Source organism: Cryptosporidium ryanae (genome assembly GCF_009792415.1).
Source record: "Cryptosporidium ryanae isolate 45019 chromosome Unknown contig_63, whole genome shotgun sequence".
Classification (NCBI taxonomy): Eukaryota; Apicomplexa; class Conoidasida; order Eucoccidiorida; family Cryptosporidiidae; genus Cryptosporidium; species Cryptosporidium ryanae.
In genome coordinates, this window is record NW_027125529.1 from 63681 (window position 1) to 80210 (window position 16530).

Consider the following 16530-nt stretch of genomic DNA (forward strand, 5'->3'; position numbering starts at 1 on the left):
TATATTAAAAAAATTTAAAAGGGACACGAGTTACCGCCACTTTATTTAAATGTAGTGCAAATTTAATTTTGGCTTGTATAAAAAAGTTTTACTTTGAGAACAAAAACAAGACCTTCGATTTTCTCTTAATTCACATTGTTGTGATTCCCGTGATGAAGACTGTGAGTTTCGCCTCTTTGATTTTTGTGGTTGCTGTGACTGTGGCTACTATGATGACCGTTTTCAGTTTGCTTAAGGGCTTGACTGTTTTTGTGACCACTATGCTTGTTAGTTTCATGGTCATTTAACAACTTCTGCCCGTTTACACCACTTTTCCTCTCTTTATGCCCTTTGTTTCTCCTACCAGGGTCGTTTATGAAGTAGACATGTGCCGTTAGGTCCAACTCGTGTTTAAGTGAACTGTTAAATAATGGCTTGTTTATACCACCAAAAAGTACCGATATTATTAAATATAATAGCGAATTAATAAACAACACAAGTGACGTAGTTAATGATGGTAAATTGTCGTCCAACAACAAACAAGATAATGTTGTCATAAATATGCCTCTTCCTATTGGTGTATATATAAATAGCATGTATGAGTAGAATTTAAAACAGCAAAATTCTGACAACAAACTTATTAAACCTGCAAACAATATGAATATATTCACGACCAGTCTCTTTAATTCGTAGTACAAAACCAAATTTACTAAACCACTTATTAGCAATAATATAAAGTAACTTATCCAAAGTATTCTAAGCGTAAATATTTTAATACTAGTTTTTTTACTTGATTTACCGTTTTTGTTTGACATTTTTCTTCAAACTTAAATATACTATTACATCAAAATATTTGTTATTTTTCCCTAGAATCCATATTATTTTTGAATTTTGTAGTAATTATAGCGTTATTGTTTGTTCGTTTACGATATAGGAATTCAGTTTTTTATTTGTAAATAACTTTTGTTAATCTGTGTGGGAAATATAAATAGTCGGGTTAACATTATAAAAGATTTATAATTAGCATAATGACCAGTAAACTTTTAAAAAATCAAGTTGAACTCTTTAAATCGTCATTTTCTTTATTTGTTAATGGCAAAGGTGATGTGTTTTCTAAATTCATTAATTTAGATCTTTTTTTAAGTATCTTCAAGCCGTTTTTATAATTGTGTATGTACATTGATTTGTACAAACCCGATAATCTTTTGTCAAATTCACATATTCTTTTACACAACAATAATGCGTGGGAGGATCTGCCACCAGGTACAAACGAAACACTTGAATTTTCCCATTCTTTTGTACATTCTGGATCCAAATATTCCGGCTCACACACACACCATTGACACAACATACCAAATGAATTTATCAATATTTGATATATATTCTCCAAATTACTTAATTCGCTATTTAATTTACTTGAATACTCATTTATATATTCTATTTTGTAATTGTAATCATCTTTTAATCTTTCCACTTCATCCTTAATGTTGTTATTTGATATCATCAATTCTGAATTCCTTTCTATCATAAACTTCAAACGATATGATAAATTTATTCTTTTACTTTTTTCCTGTTCATATTTCTTTTTTTTAACATCTATTTCGTTGTCCATTCTTTTAATATATGACTGAAGCATCACAGGATTATCGTAAAACAACTTTATTGAATAATCCCTCATATTCTTTTCTTCTCTTAGTACTTTTTTTCTGATTTCTATTCTGTCCCTTCTTTTTTTATCGTAGTATTCTCTTATTTCTTCTTCCGTAAATATCTTCTCCTCTCGCTCTATGTTCAACAAACTAGTTTTATAATTCATAATATTATAGGGCAATTTTAATTTTTTCAATTGGTCCTTCTCTTCTTTTATTATTTTTTCCTCGTCCTCGTCTATCTCTGCTCCTGCCTTAAGTAACATATTTATCAGCGAATTGTAGTTAATTCCATTTATTATATTCGTATTTATCACCTTGTTTTTGTCCATATTGCTATTTTTGCCTATATTTTTAACTTTATTGTCGCTTTTTTGAACTATTTTATCGCCCTTACTGTAATTTAAACTTTTATTTGATTTCTGCTCGTTCTTATTTATCAAATCTGTAAGTTTAGAATCGGCTTTTTTTTTAATTTCATTGTTGGATTCGTTATTTATATTACCATTAACGCTACTGTTATTTGTGTTGCTGTCATCGTTGGTGGCTTTTCCATTACTGCTGTGATCATTGCTGCTATTTACTTCTTTCTTTGATTTTTTATCTTCAATATTGTCAACCTCACTGTGATTGCCTATTTTTAATATATTCGTAACTACATCGGAGTCATCTAAGTCACAATATCCAAACAAATCCGAATTTAAAATTATATCAAATCTTCTATAGTCGTTCCTAAAGTGTAAATCAAGTGCCTCATCATCACTATAATCATCCTTTTTATCGGTCCTAATTGATAAGTTGGTACTTTTTTCATTTTTATTTTTATATAACGAAAACCCTTTACCTTTTAGGCCTTTATTTGATGTAATGTTATTTTTACTATCGTTTATAACATCATCAACTTGTCCATTTTGAGTGTTTTCCAGCCAGTTGTTAAATTCGTTCTCATCCTCATTCCTCTCCTTAATGTACTCGAGCAAAGTTGCATTTGATTTAATCTCCTCATAGTACTGTTTTACATATAATTGCTCCTCCAAATTATTTTTCCTATTTATCTCACTTTCTGACCTCAACTCGCCTATTATAGGTATTGCCGTATCCTCATCAAACTCTAACTTGTCGCTATTCTTCTTCTTATTATTATTATTATTATCTTGAGTTCTAGAATTTTTATTACTATTATTATCATCTTCGTCTTTTTTTACAATCCTTAATTTACGCTTAAAATTTCTTTTATTGTAGTTATCTACACATTGTGGAGGATTCCATTTAAGCACTGTATCTTTAATGTTGTTGTATTGATAATTTAAAACTGGAAATCCCTTTTCTGATTTAATGTGAATATTCTTGTCCAAACTTGAATTATACTCATTGAAAATTTCATATTTGTCAACTTTTAATGGACTATTACTGTCATTTGGTCTTATTTTTCTTTCAATATTGCCACTTTTCTGTAAAGGTGGATCTTCATTTATCAATTTGTTTAACCATTTTTTGTGTTTATCTATGTTCTCTATATTTACGTCTTCACTTATGCATTCACTTAATTTATTATTTACTTCATTCAAAAAATTAGCATTGTTATTTTTTATTATTTCCTGTATATTCTTTTTCTCTATTTCACTCTTATGCTTGTTTATCAACTCCTGTCTTTTGTTCTCATTTATTGTTGAAACTGTTGGCCTTTTAAAATAGTGTGACACCTGTATATAACGCAGCAGACTTTTACCTATTGTTGTTTTCTCGCTATTTGATAGGCTATATCTTCTGGGAATATATTTACAATTTGATGCATTTTCTGACATTTTTGGTCAATATCTCAATCTTATTTATTATTTTTTAGCTACGATATTTATTTATATTAGCAGCTTTTATTCATTTAAATGAAACAAAATTATGCTGTGTTCCAAGTAATTATTATGAAGAACAAAAATAGAGTTTTTATCTCATAATTAGTTTTATATTTATTTTTTCTTTTTTACTATCAATTTTGCTTCACTTGCTTTATTTATTACACTTCATTTTTTGTTGCACACATTTGTGATAGGCTTTGTCCCTTTTTTAAATTCACATTTTATCTAAAAAATTTGCATCTTCACCAATTTTTTGTATTTGTCGCTTTTTACTCCCACATAAAGATAAATAATGACATTTCTAATTTATGTTTTGAATCTTAACAAATGTTTCTTGCAAGAGAGTGAGAAAAATAAAATTAATTGTACTTGAAAATATTCATCGTTTAATTTGTATTCATACATGCACGGCTGCATGTAATAACAATAAATATAAAAAACTATCCACATTGTAAAAAATAAATAAATAATGATAGTAATAGCATCTATGAAGGTGTGAACCAACATAATCAAAGCTATTTAGGAAACACTATTAAATCATTCTTGCTTGTATTAGACGGTAAATAATGTATTCCTCTAGAGTAATAAAAACAATAACTTAGCGACAAAAGTTGAGTTAAAATATATTATCTGCCCACTTAATTAAATACCTATCTCTTTTTGTAAGCAATAACTTCTGTTAGTTTTATTATTAAAAAAAGGTAAAAATTGGAATTCGAAATTAGGAATAATGCAATAAAAATTAAAAAAGGGATTTATGCTTTTTTTGACACAAGATTAATAGCATATAGTTGAAAATTTAACGTTGCAAAAATAAATACTAGCTTATTATTCCTGAGGCCTCTTTTTACCTCTTTTAGAATTAGAATTGTTGTTACTGACACTGTTTCCACTAATATTCCCTCCAACAATTTTACTGACGTTAGATGGAATAGTTGAGTGGTGATTTAGTAGTGGAACTGAAATGTGTGGCGGTGGTGGTGGAAAATTATTATATAAGTGTTTCTGGTGATAAGCACCTGAGTGAACCATCGGATAGGATGAATGAGGAAAAGGTATTTGTGTTACTGGAGGTTGAGTTTGGTGTTGTGGATAATAAATGGCATTTTGCAAGAAATTTGGCATATTAGAAGGAATTGTTGCTCCAGAACCGTGGTGCAGTGTGTTGTTAGTATTTAAATTATGATTGTGAATATGACCATTTATATAATTTGTGTTGATGCCTTTACCGCTGTTGTTATCATTAATGACGTTATTTTTATCACCTATAATATTTCCACCAATGTTTGTGCCGATGTCACTTATATCGTTAGCACGAACTAAAGCTGCAATATTGAAATTAGCAATATTATTTAGATTGTTAGTATTAGAATTTACAGTATGACCTGTATTCATATGATTGATTATTAAGTCGTCTCCTGTTTCAATATTTTGTCTTTTAATACGCTCCCAACGTATTCCTAACTGCCTGATAATGTATTCTTTAAATGTTTTTTCGTTAAATCCGTAATTAAACCATGGGGAAACATCAATTAGTCTGCTCCATGGTCGCAATTCTGGATTGTCATCCCACACCATAAGCATGTCTTTGCAGGGATTTTCACTGTAAGTATCATCTTCGTTATCTATGTATATAGTATTTGAAACGTTATTTAAAAGTCTATTGTTTTTCTTATTGATTGTGCTCTTCTCTTGCGTAATACCAGAGTTTTTGCTTACTTTAAGCAGCTCAGATACTGATATCGTTGAATTATCCTTATTACTATTTGATTGTGTTTTATATACGTTAGTTACATTTTCATCAGAATTAAGTCCTTTGTTGTTATTCGTTAAAGTTAAGTCAGAAGCATCACACTCATCATCTCCACCGTATATCAAGAATTTAACATCATCATCGCTATCCTCACGAAAATTGTCATTTTTCAATTCATCTGTATTGAACTTAGTTTCAGTATTGTCTGTCATACTTCATACACCAAAAACCAAATTTGTAGTGATGAATAATGATTTCAACATAGGGGTTATTAGTGGCGTTTTTTGCCATCAAAAACTAAGCTTCTTGTGAAACTCGCAAAAAACGAACCCCAAAATTAAGTATTAATATTTATTGTTGCTCGTTTAAACAAATTCCCACCTTAGTAGTCAATATGTTACAATACTCAAACAACACCCACAACTAAAAAAACCTAATTAATAACTGAAAGACAGAAAATCCATTCGTCTAGTTCAACTTTTAATAGAAAAAGATCATTTTCATCCTTTTTCTTCGCATTTATTGTCAAACTTACATTTTAGTTTTTAAAGCAAAAGGCGGGTCTTTCCGACTATTTATATAAGAGGTGATTTTGTATATATATATTACGTTTTGATTCCGATTATAAATTTAATAAAACGAACAATAGTCGGTGTATATTAGGGTAGTGGCATAATTAAATAGTAAAGTAATAGTAATAACAATAATAGCAATAATAGTAATAATAGTTAATAACTTTATTCTAGTGGCAATTAATACCAATTATTTAATTAATAATAATAATTATATAATTAAATATTGAATCAATGTCAAAAAATACAATAGTAATTATTTTTTTTTAAACTAAAAAAATTCAAAAATAATTTATAAATAAAGGCTGAATAAAAGGGATTAGAATTAATAAATATCAAGATCCATATAGGTATCGAATATGAATGATTCTATAAATAATGATAATATCAATAGTGGAAACAGTCAACAGATGTCTGATAATTTAGGTATGCTTGGAGGACAAGGTGCCTCTAATAACAGTAACGGCAATAATGATTTGGACAGTGGTAATTCTGGTTCAAGCAGTGCACTACTGAGAGGAGCAGGGGTTGATTCTCTTGGTAATAATGGTAAAAATGATAGCAATAGCAGTAACAATAATGGAACAGGTGTTAACAACAACAGTAGCACTAATAATAACAACAATTCAAATGAGGAATTAATGGATACAGATTTTCCAGGAAATATGGACGATGAGGAAATGAAAAGATCTATATATATAGGTAATGTGGATTACGGAACAAAATTAACAGAACTCCAAGATTTATTTAAATCATGTGGCAGTATAAATAGGATAACGATAATGAATGACAAAAGAACTGGAATGCCTAAGGGTTTTGCTTACTTGGAATTTTGTGAACCGGAGGCTGTTGAAACTGCGTTAAAGTTTGACGGTGCAATGTTCAGAGGTAGACAAATTAAGGTTTCTACAAAACGCAAGAACATCCCCGGATATAATAGAAGTAGAGGCGGGGGAGGTTTTATGTATAGAGGCGGAAGAGGTGGAGGTGGGTATAGAGGAGGTTATATTAGAGGTGGAGGATATTCCAATTACAACAATCCGCGTGGTTACTATGGTGGACATCCTTATAAGAGTTATAGAGGTGGAAGCTATGCAGGTAATAACAGACATTTTGTGAATCCCTATTAACATGAATCTTGAGTTTATAGATATATCGAATAATAATAGCAATTTGTTTGGTTTAGTTTTTCATTTCATATATAAGATTCATAGTAAATTATTAATATTAACTATTACTGCTATTATTGTCAAAATAATGTGGTCATCTTTACTTTTCTAAATGTAGTTAAGTAATTAAATAGATATATTTGTTTGTTTTAGAATTATTATGTGTTTAAATTTATGTATATGTATATTACTTTTTCTGTGTTGCTAACGAGCTTTTGCTGAATACATGCTTTTAGTACTTTGAGTTTAGAAAAGAAAAAACAAATATCTACCTATACCTTTTGGTCGTAAAATTTTACTTCTCTCTTATATTATTAATTATATGTTGTATCTAAATATAAATTGATGAATGTTAGTTTTTTCACTAATAACATTACTGTTACTTTTTCGATAATCGTAAATCAACAACAAGAGTTGAGCTAAATATGTAATTGACTTTCACTCAAACTAGGAGGATTCGTTAAGTCTCCATTTTTCTGAAATAAGACTTTTCACAAATTTCGGTTGGAATGAATCTCTGTTTGACATCTTTGTTCTAAAAAGAAAAGTGAATATCACAAGCACTAACCAAGTAGTGATTAGAATAAACGTCGAATAGTAATTTAAGTGAAGTTGTGATGGAATATAAAAAAAGCTAATTGGATCAAATGGCGATGTCATGAATATTCCAAAAATATATGTAATTTGGCTTATAAAAGCAACGATAGGGTATGTTAATATAAAAGATGATATGCTCTGGGTATACTTTTGAAGTCTTGATATTTCTTCATCACTATTCTTCTCTGTCTTATTTAAATTTAAAAATGAATGACCAGAGGATGCACTAGTATTAGCTCCACCACTGTATTTTAAACTGGTTGGCAATAATGCGTATATCGTGAGGGATAATAATGAAACTATTGAAATATAACATACTTTTAACGCAAATGTAAACAATTTAATGTTATCAAAATTATATCCAATTAATTTAGATACCCTCATCAGCAAAGCACCACCTATTCCTGTATAAAGAGGATTTAACGCATAATTTCCTATTCCAGCCATCAAATGATATATCAGATTTGAAAGCAAAAAGCAAAAGAACAGTATTGATACATGAGGCATTTCTCTTACTTTTGTTAATTTTAGTGTACTATAAGAGTTCATAACACCTATTGTAATTGCAGCTGCTATTGTCAACGAATCTGGAAGCAAACCAACAAACAACATAATTCCCATGCAAAAACCAAATATTCCACTAATAAACCCAAACTGAGTGAAAATAAAATCATTCGTATCTCCGAATAATGATAGAATTATAAATGGTATGACTAATAAAGAAAGTATTATTGTATTAAATCTGTTCATAATGGACGATATATATTGGTAATTTAATTCCGGCAGTTTCATCATTGGACTCATATATTTTTGCATTAACTCATCTGTTTTAGAACTTTTTGTTCTTATTCTTTGAGCCGGAAATCTTAGACCGTCGCTTCTCGTTGCTACTGGTATTTGAGGGCTTTCATTGTCCTGCGGAACTCCTCGGCCGCTGCTTAGTACTCTACCATTTCTGCTTGGAACACTAATCCTGTTGCAATTTGCAATGACTGTAAATAATCCAATCGCCAAAATAAACACCTTAAATACAGTTATTTTAAAACTCATTTTCAATTATTTTGCTAGTTTTACTAAACAATTTACTGATATATATGCTTTAACGTAAATAAATGAATTTAAATTCATATATCTATTTATTTATATACATATACATAAAATTATTTTATTTTTGTTAACAAGAAAAGTCCTGGAATAGAGTATTAAGACAAACACATACCGGTATTCTCATGTATTTTATCAAACCAATGCTTTATATGGATTTATTTTCATATACCGTTTAAATTGATGTCAAATGCATGCAATATAAATTTAAGGGTGAGAGGGGCAGAAAAAACTTAAATGTATTTAAAGACTATAATAATACGTAATGGCAAAATGACATTTAAAACGCTTTTTATTCTATTCATTTAACTAATTGGAGGGGGGGAATAGAAAAACAGAAATAGGCAAATCTAACTAACCGAATTCAATTTGCCATATGTCCTCTCACTTTACTTCTATATTCGGTATTGTATAATAAAAACAATGGCCGTTTGTAATTGCTTTCTCTAATTTATATCTACACTTGCACTATAAAAATATATATACGGAATAAGTTGGCGCCCTGAGGTTTTACATGTATTTTTTAAATAAAAAATGATTGTCGCAAATTAGAAAAAGTCGTAAATGAATAATAAGTAGCGTAAAAAATATAGCACAATGAGATTCAACAAAAAATTACTGCTGTATTTATTTTGTTTTCTGGAGTCAATATTTTGCAATAAAGTGAACGTAATTATAGATGAATCAGGCGGAATTAAGTTATCTCATATAATAAATAATAACAAAGTAGGAGGCGATTTACTTTTCAGTAATGTAAAGACTGAGGATTTTAATGAGACTAGTGCGTTAAGTGTCGTTCCCGGGGACAATAAGACATGTAAGATTTTTGTAAGTTAAAATAAGTGTCAGTAATAATTTTATTATAGTTATTGCTGTTAATTTCAACCTTGTTATTACTGCAACAAACCTATTATCCGAAAATTGATTTAACAATTAACTTACTTAATTTAATCAATTCTTTGTGTTAAACGCAACTTCAAAATTTTATTTATAACACAAAATATGTATGAACTTATTTCAAAAACGATAAATTGATCTCTAGAACAACTACGTTCCGTATAATGAGTGCAGGAAATTGGCAGGAGGTTTTATTACTGTTGTTTTAATACTAACTGGATTTGCTGCCTTATTGTTTCAATATCTATCCGGAGTTCCGAGTGAGTATATAACAGAGGATGAAAACAGTCGTAGGGAAGTAAGGCGTTGTTGTTGCACGTATAGAGTAGACTTAATAGAGCCAAAACATCCGAAAAACGAAATTAAAAGTTAGGTAATCCTTTGTTAATTATGTATTGTATACTTTTAAATCTCCACACCAATTTGCAAATGATAATGCAAACAAGTTTTATCAATTTGCATGCATTTTTGTTTTTATTTGTAAATAGAATTTAATAAGTAAATAACGACCTATATAGATCGTGTACTTTTTCTAGGATAGTATGAAGTTTAAGATATATTCTAAGAGCAACAATTCAAATTCAAGAACAAACACACCTAAATTAATAGAATGCAATTACATAAACAGCATTAAAAAAGAGATATTGGAGAGTGTAGGGCTATTAGGGAAAGGGGCATTCTCAAAATTTGATTCCAATGGAAAAGTAGGCTACTTATTGTCAGATACAGATTCTGAGTTTGACTCAAGTTTCAGTATAAAGAGTGAATCAGAGGAAGAAATTTTAAGAAAAGAGTATGATAATGATGATCACGAAAGTTATTTAAAAAAAATTAATTTAAGTATACGAAAAGATTTAGGAAATATAAACATCTCAGTAAGGGAAGGTGAGGAGTGTGAAGTTTATAAACAAAGCTTTGTTCTTAATGAAGAGATAACAGCTAAAGCAGACAACCATAGTGAGATAGATATTTGGCCTGAATTGAAGGAAGACGTAGAAGAGTTGGTGGATAGAGAAAAAAACAACGGTGAAATTCAAAACATTAAGAGTTATAAAAATCGCAATGGTGTTTATACTACATATAAGGATACACCTGTCGTGAATAGCCTAGTTTCAGACAATTGTAACGATGAGAACAGCTATATAGTAGATAGTAAAAATCCTAGTATATTTGAAATTGGTCAAGTACTTAAGGAGGAAAACGATATAAATAAATTAAGAGAAAACTTATTTAATAAGCTTGATTTGTTAGAACATAAGTTACAAAGTGTCAAAAATTATAGTAATATGAATGATAGTTTTCACAATAATATTAAGGACGCTAAAAATAGCAGCGAATTAAATGTTATTATCGAGGATATATTAAACAATATAGGAAAAAATTTTATAGTTGGCCTAAATAGTCTAATAGAGAACAGTCACGACAAATTAGTAAATGCATTTTCATGTAGGAACAGAATAAACATAAACAACATAAGGAATATTATTTTTGAGTATAACGAAATAGAGTTTAATAACATATTGACATTAAGAAGCAACAAAATGTTATACAAAAGTATTAATGAAATGCTCAAATATCCTATTAAGGGAATAGGATACTGGTGTGATCAGGGATTAGAAGACAAATTTAACGATCGTTGGTTTGCATCGAAACTTACAAGCGGATCTTTTTTCGGAATATTGGATTCATACAATGGAGATTACGCTGCAAATCATGCAGAAAAACTAATAGTAAATGAATTTGACAGACTCATTGACTGCGAGGACAATATTAATAACAGTAAAGTAGCAAACGTAATGTTAAAAACAATAATTAGCGTAGATCAAAAAATACTTCATTTGTCCAAAACAAATAACTTAAATACAGGTTCTGGACTAATATCGTGTTTTATATTTTACTCAGAAATAAACAATAATTATATATTGTTTTCGTGTAATTTAGGAAATTGTAGAGGCTTTTTGTCAAGGAATAATAGTATTATAAAATTTAGTAATCAAACAAATATAAATAACAGCGATATTGATTGTTACTACGTTGTTGAAAGTGGTATTGGATTTGGAATGTATAAACCACCAGTTAAAAGTTATTATGAAATCAATAATACACCTTATGTCTTAAGTATTGAATTATCGTTGAGTATTGACAAATACATTGTTATGGCAACCGACAGTATATGGAAGGTATTCAATGAAGAAGACATGAATGAATTTATAAATTGCATTATTAATCAATTGTACACAGATTTTCCAAAACTAAACAAAAATATTATTTCTAATATTATATCACACTCTGTCGTAACTGAATCATTGCTTAGAGGTGTTACTGATAACCTTATATGTATGACAGCACTATTTTAGCATTTTGTACAGTAATATCGAAAAAAAAATTTAGCTTTTTAATTACTTTTGTTTAAGTTGTTTATTAACTCATCTAGTTTATAGTGAAAAGTTCTTGCTGATTTTATTGAATCGAGTATAGGCAAACACATTGCTTTTATCTTGTTTGTTGACTGCCCATATGTACTTATTTTAGATGCTGACAAACTTGTATTGTCATGTACAAGAAATTCAATATTGTGCGTAATTTTGTCAAGTGCTTCAATTATCTTTTTTCTTTCATCATTATCCTTCTGTGAGAGTGATAATCCCCAAAAAAATCTTAGCAGCTCCATTGCCTGTGAGTGCTCACTTTTCACTTGGGTCATCCAAACTGGCTGTTCTTCTTTGCAGGGAGTAACGGAGTTATTGTTAGCTATATTAACCTCATTATTGTTTTTGCCTTGAATATTTTTCTCATCTTCGTCTTTACATATTGAATCGAACAAAAATAGTTCATTAGTGTTTTTTGACTCAATCACATTATTTTTGTTTGAGTAATTTAGTTGATTAATCTGCTCGTTTTGAACCTGTTTTGTGCTAATCATCAATATTTTTTTTGACATCTCGTTACTAAATAGATTCATGTTAATTTTATTTTTATTAATATTCAATATATTATTACAATCTTTTTCACGAGTTTTTATTTCTATGTTTTTATTCAAATTACTGTCGGTAAACTTTGACTTTGAGAAAAACTCTTCAGGTACAATGTCTAATTCTTGAATTGAACTATTGTTATTGTTTATAATCAAATTGATATCTCCTATATTAGTGTTGTTCTGAGAGTATTGAAAGTCCATATCTTTTTCTATTTCTTTGTTGGTTTTATAATTACTCCCGGTAGTCAAGTCAAGTATTCTCGCTCCATGGAAATTAAACCTTTCAAAAAAACCTGCATTCACATTACTGGATTTTTCTGAGGAAATATTTAGATCATTGTCTATTAATGTACCGTATCCTTTTTTGTTATAGTAAAACCTATCATTATTTAAAAGATTAATGTCTTTGTCAACGTAATTATCAAGTTTATCATTGATGTTATCTCCACTAAGGTTTTTTTTGTTTAAATATAATTCATTTAAAAGTTCTTCCCCTTTTGGAATATCTCCTATAGAAAGTGTATCAGTATTATTTGTTTTATCTTTAAAACCCAAAAAATTGAAAAATAATGGAGAATGTATTACTCTATTCCAAAACTCTTCTTCTGTTAAACGATGTGGCACGTACTCGTTCATCTTTAACTTTATTAAAGGCATTTCTTCCAGTATTGATCTTAAATCATCTGCTGTAATCGTTACGTCTATATTTCCATTATTTGTAAAACTGTATTTAGGTGGCTTTTTCAAAAAGTAATCAGAGTTACTCACACCTTTCTCTTGTGAATATGATAATAATGTGTCACTTTTGTGCAGTTTCATAAATGATTCTAAGGACATATTACCTGTTAATACTACACTTTCATACACTTGTTCCAATTCTGGTCTGTATTTTAATAGTTGATTCAATTCCTCGTATATCGTTTTTTTGTGTACTTCCTTAACTTTTTTATCAGCTAATATTATCTTTTCCCTGTGAAGTTCTTCATTCTTATTTTTTTCAGTCAAAACTTCTTTTCGTCTTTTTTTAGCTCTATCTAATGCAGAATTGCGATAGCCTACAATTGCCTCCGTAAATATATTAAAATCACCATCATTGTTGAATGTTAAATTAATGTCAACATATTCTATTCCAATTCTATTGTTAAAATTCTTCTTTTTTTCAAATCTTAAACCAACCAGTTTTTTGTCTACTCTTTTACGATGCGCATATAAACTCTCCCATTGTTCTATTGTGAATAATAAATTATTATTGTTCGCATTGTAACATGTGCCCATTTCTATGTAATTTGAATAACATTCTTTGATTGATTTTACATCTTCAAAAAATTTTTTACTCAAACTTTTTGATATCCATATAAAGTATTCACTTGTAATGTACAAATTACCTGCTTCCTTTTTTATCAAAACATTCTCAAATTTACTTTGAATTTTTTCATTCTGTGATAAACTTTCTAATAAAACCATATAACTTGAAATTAAAGTATATTAGTTATAGTTTATCAAAACGGTATATACTGAAATTGGTTACACTTTTTATGTGAGCAATAAAATTTATAGCAATCTGCTAATTAAATTTTGTTAAGTAGAGAATATTATTAAAAAAATTTATTATCTATACCGGTACAGTATTTGACACGTCACGTGTAATAATTAAGAAAAAATAAGAGAAAAAAAATCAAAATAAAAATAGCAAAATGAATAATATCATGTAAAAGTAGGAAAATCGGCTGATGTATTTAGTGAGGGAGTGATAATATAAATAAATAACCTAAATACAAATTGCAAAGACTACAAAATTAGTTGAATATCTAAATATAATATTTTTATACAGTTGATTTAAATGCACAATAAGTGAATAGAAAAACAAAAGTCAATCATTTTTGTTTTTACTTCGATATTGATTAGTTTTTAACTCAATATTTGAATTATTGTTAAATAAATACTTGACAATCCATTCACTCAAATCATAAGAGTCAATTTTTTTAATTAAAAAAGGGAAAATAAAAGTTACAGAAAATATACCAATAGCGAATGAGAATAAAAATTGGATGAAAAAAGAATCAATTATGCATTTGTTGCCGATTAACAATAAATAATAACCCCAAACGTTGTTATAATTAAATTGATCGTTTACACAATACTGAATATTTGTATAGTCAAGTAACCAAATAGACAAACTGCTAGGCCACTTATAACCCAAATTACTAATGGTATTAAACAAGGTTAAATATGTTCCTGCAAATCTAACATCGGAAACCACATTAAAAAGCGTCATGAATATTAAGGATTGTGTATCTGATATTATTGAGGAAATAATGGATATAATTAAATATATACAGTAAAACAAATACGGTGTATCTATATTATGAGTTTCTTTATTATTATGAATGTTCCATGGTTCATATATAATTCTAGAACAAATTAAAAATAAACAAACTATTAGAGATAGTGTAACTCTCAAAGGGAGTAAATATTTCATAAATTTCAGTGGTGATTTACTTTTTCTTATTAATTGAGTCATAAAAAATGGTGTTAAAATACTGAATGGTATTAATATTGGTCCGATTAACATAATATCACTTTTTTTCATCCCATATTCCATTAATTTAAAATTAATTGCTGATTCTGTGATGGCAAATGGAAGGTTAATAATTGACAAAAGCATTATTAATGAAATTACAGGTTTGAGTTTAATTATTTTGTATAAGAGTGAATATGCCTGTAAAATAGATAATTCAATTTCTTCATCTCCATTATCATGAATATCATCTTCCTTTTTGTACAATGCATCACTTGTTGATATGTTTTCTTCTTTTTTTATCATTGTTGTTATTAATGTAACTATTAATATCACAACACCCCAAAAATATATAAATTGACTCATTTCACATATAGGTTTATTTGTATTAATATCTAAACCAAGTAACGGTCTTACATATTTATTGCAAATACCAATGTCATTTAAGAATAAAAAACAAAGATAAGAAGTTATGTAACCAAATGATTGACCTATAATATTGCATGTGGAAGCTAACCCTTTGTTTTTATGCGAAAGCAAATTAATTGCCCATGCATCTACAGCTATATCTTGAGTTGCCATTAAAAAGTATAATATTGAAAAATAAAGTGTTAGTAAACGTACATTTGGCTTTAGAGTGCTGTAAATACCCTCGCATAACCATTTTGGGAGAAAAAAATGGCTTCCCATAATCATTAATATTCCACATGTAATTTGAGTAGGTACAATCCACGTTTTACGCCTTCCAAATTTTTCAATGTAAACAGAATCCACCAACGGTGCCCAAAGTAATTTTATGGAAAAAGGAAGTACAACCATTCCAAACATGCTTTGTTCCGAGTATGTTATTTTCCCTTGTAAGATAAATGGTACTGAGTAACTTATTCCCATAGGTAAGCCTTGTATGGTGTACAATACCAGTAAATATAATATATTAAAATATTCGCTTAGTTCCGACATATTGGACGCGATATTTAATTGAACGAAATTAATAGGTGTATAAATAAAATAAATCGATTCATTAAAGTATAAATTACATATATTGACGTAGATTCTTGGATTAAAGTTAAACTTGGCAACTTTTACCTTTTTTAAAGAAAAATCTATCAAGAATTTTTAAGATACAGTCGAAAGAAAAGGAAAAATGTTCATATCAGTATAGTATTATACTAAAATACTCCTATATATATATATATATATATATATATATATATTTACAGTATTCTAGTAATTAAAAAAACCAAGTCCAATAAAAATAACGGTAAACTCGTGTTATTTAATTTATCAAAATAAAGGAAATCAATTTGTAAATTGTCTAGAAAATTTATTCTAAATATTGCTTTATTATACTTTATACTTAAATTAATAAACAAAATGGCGGTATTTTTGCCCACAAATTAATGATAAATATAGATGTGCAGAGAAATTGAATGTGAACTAAATAAAAATAATTTTTTTAAAA

At 28.4% G+C, this 16530-nt stretch overlaps 9 protein-coding genes across 9 annotated transcripts; 3 read left to right on the top strand and 6 right to left on the bottom strand.

Moving 5' to 3' along the window:
* Positions 1-125: 125 nt before the first annotated feature.
* On the bottom strand, positions 126-794 carry FG386_003084 (uncharacterized protein; the record flags this gene model as incomplete). Its single annotated transcript, XM_067342312.1, has 1 exon — positions 126-794. The coding sequence occupies one exon, from the start codon at positions 792-794 to the stop codon at positions 126-128; it is 669 nt and encodes a 222-aa protein (XP_067197861.1).
* A 236-nt stretch (positions 795-1030) lies between these two features.
* FG386_003085 (uncharacterized protein) lies at positions 1031-3433 on the bottom strand (the record flags this gene model as incomplete). Its single annotated transcript, XM_067342313.1, has 1 exon — positions 1031-3433. One exon carries the CDS (start codon positions 3431-3433, stop codon positions 1031-1033), a length of 2403 nt encoding a protein of 800 aa, XP_067197862.1.
* Positions 3434-4309: 876 nt separating this feature from the next.
* FG386_003086 (CCAAT-box DNA binding protein subunit B) lies at positions 4310-5446 on the bottom strand (the record flags this gene model as incomplete). The annotated part of the gene is made up of 1 exon (XM_067342314.1): positions 4310-5446. The coding sequence occupies one exon, from the start codon at positions 5444-5446 to the stop codon at positions 4310-4312; it is 1137 nt and encodes a 378-aa protein (XP_067197863.1).
* A 719-nt stretch (positions 5447-6165) lies between these two features.
* On the top strand, positions 6166-6936 carry FG386_003087 (Sgn1p-like RRM domain containing protein; the record flags this gene model as incomplete). Its single annotated transcript, XM_067342315.1, has 1 exon — positions 6166-6936. One exon carries the CDS (start codon positions 6166-6168, stop codon positions 6934-6936), a length of 771 nt encoding a protein of 256 aa, XP_067197864.1.
* Positions 6937-7422: 486 nt separating this feature from the next.
* FG386_003088 (uncharacterized protein) lies at positions 7423-8622 on the bottom strand (the record flags this gene model as incomplete). The annotated part of the gene is made up of 1 exon (XM_067342316.1): positions 7423-8622. The coding sequence occupies one exon, from the start codon at positions 8620-8622 to the stop codon at positions 7423-7425; it is 1200 nt and encodes a 399-aa protein (XP_067197865.1).
* A 651-nt stretch (positions 8623-9273) lies between these two features.
* Positions 9274-9946, top strand: FG386_003089 (uncharacterized protein; the record flags this gene model as incomplete). Its single annotated transcript, XM_067342317.1, has 2 exons — positions 9274-9504; positions 9719-9946. 2 exons carry the CDS (start codon positions 9274-9276, stop codon positions 9944-9946), a joined length of 459 nt encoding a protein of 152 aa, XP_067197866.1.
* A 169-nt stretch (positions 9947-10115) lies between these two features.
* On the top strand, positions 10116-11930 carry FG386_003090 (uncharacterized protein; the record flags this gene model as incomplete). The annotated part of the gene is made up of 1 exon (XM_067342318.1): positions 10116-11930. One exon carries the CDS (start codon positions 10116-10118, stop codon positions 11928-11930), a length of 1815 nt encoding a protein of 604 aa, XP_067197867.1.
* A 38-nt stretch (positions 11931-11968) lies between these two features.
* FG386_003091 (uncharacterized protein) lies at positions 11969-14014 on the bottom strand (the record flags this gene model as incomplete). The annotated part of the gene is made up of 1 exon (XM_067342319.1): positions 11969-14014. The coding sequence occupies one exon, from the start codon at positions 14012-14014 to the stop codon at positions 11969-11971; it is 2046 nt and encodes a 681-aa protein (XP_067197868.1).
* A 406-nt stretch (positions 14015-14420) lies between these two features.
* Positions 14421-16028, bottom strand: FG386_003092 (uncharacterized protein; the record flags this gene model as incomplete). Its single annotated transcript, XM_067342320.1, has 1 exon — positions 14421-16028. The coding sequence occupies one exon, from the start codon at positions 16026-16028 to the stop codon at positions 14421-14423; it is 1608 nt and encodes a 535-aa protein (XP_067197869.1).
* Positions 16029-16530: the final 502 nt, after the last annotated feature.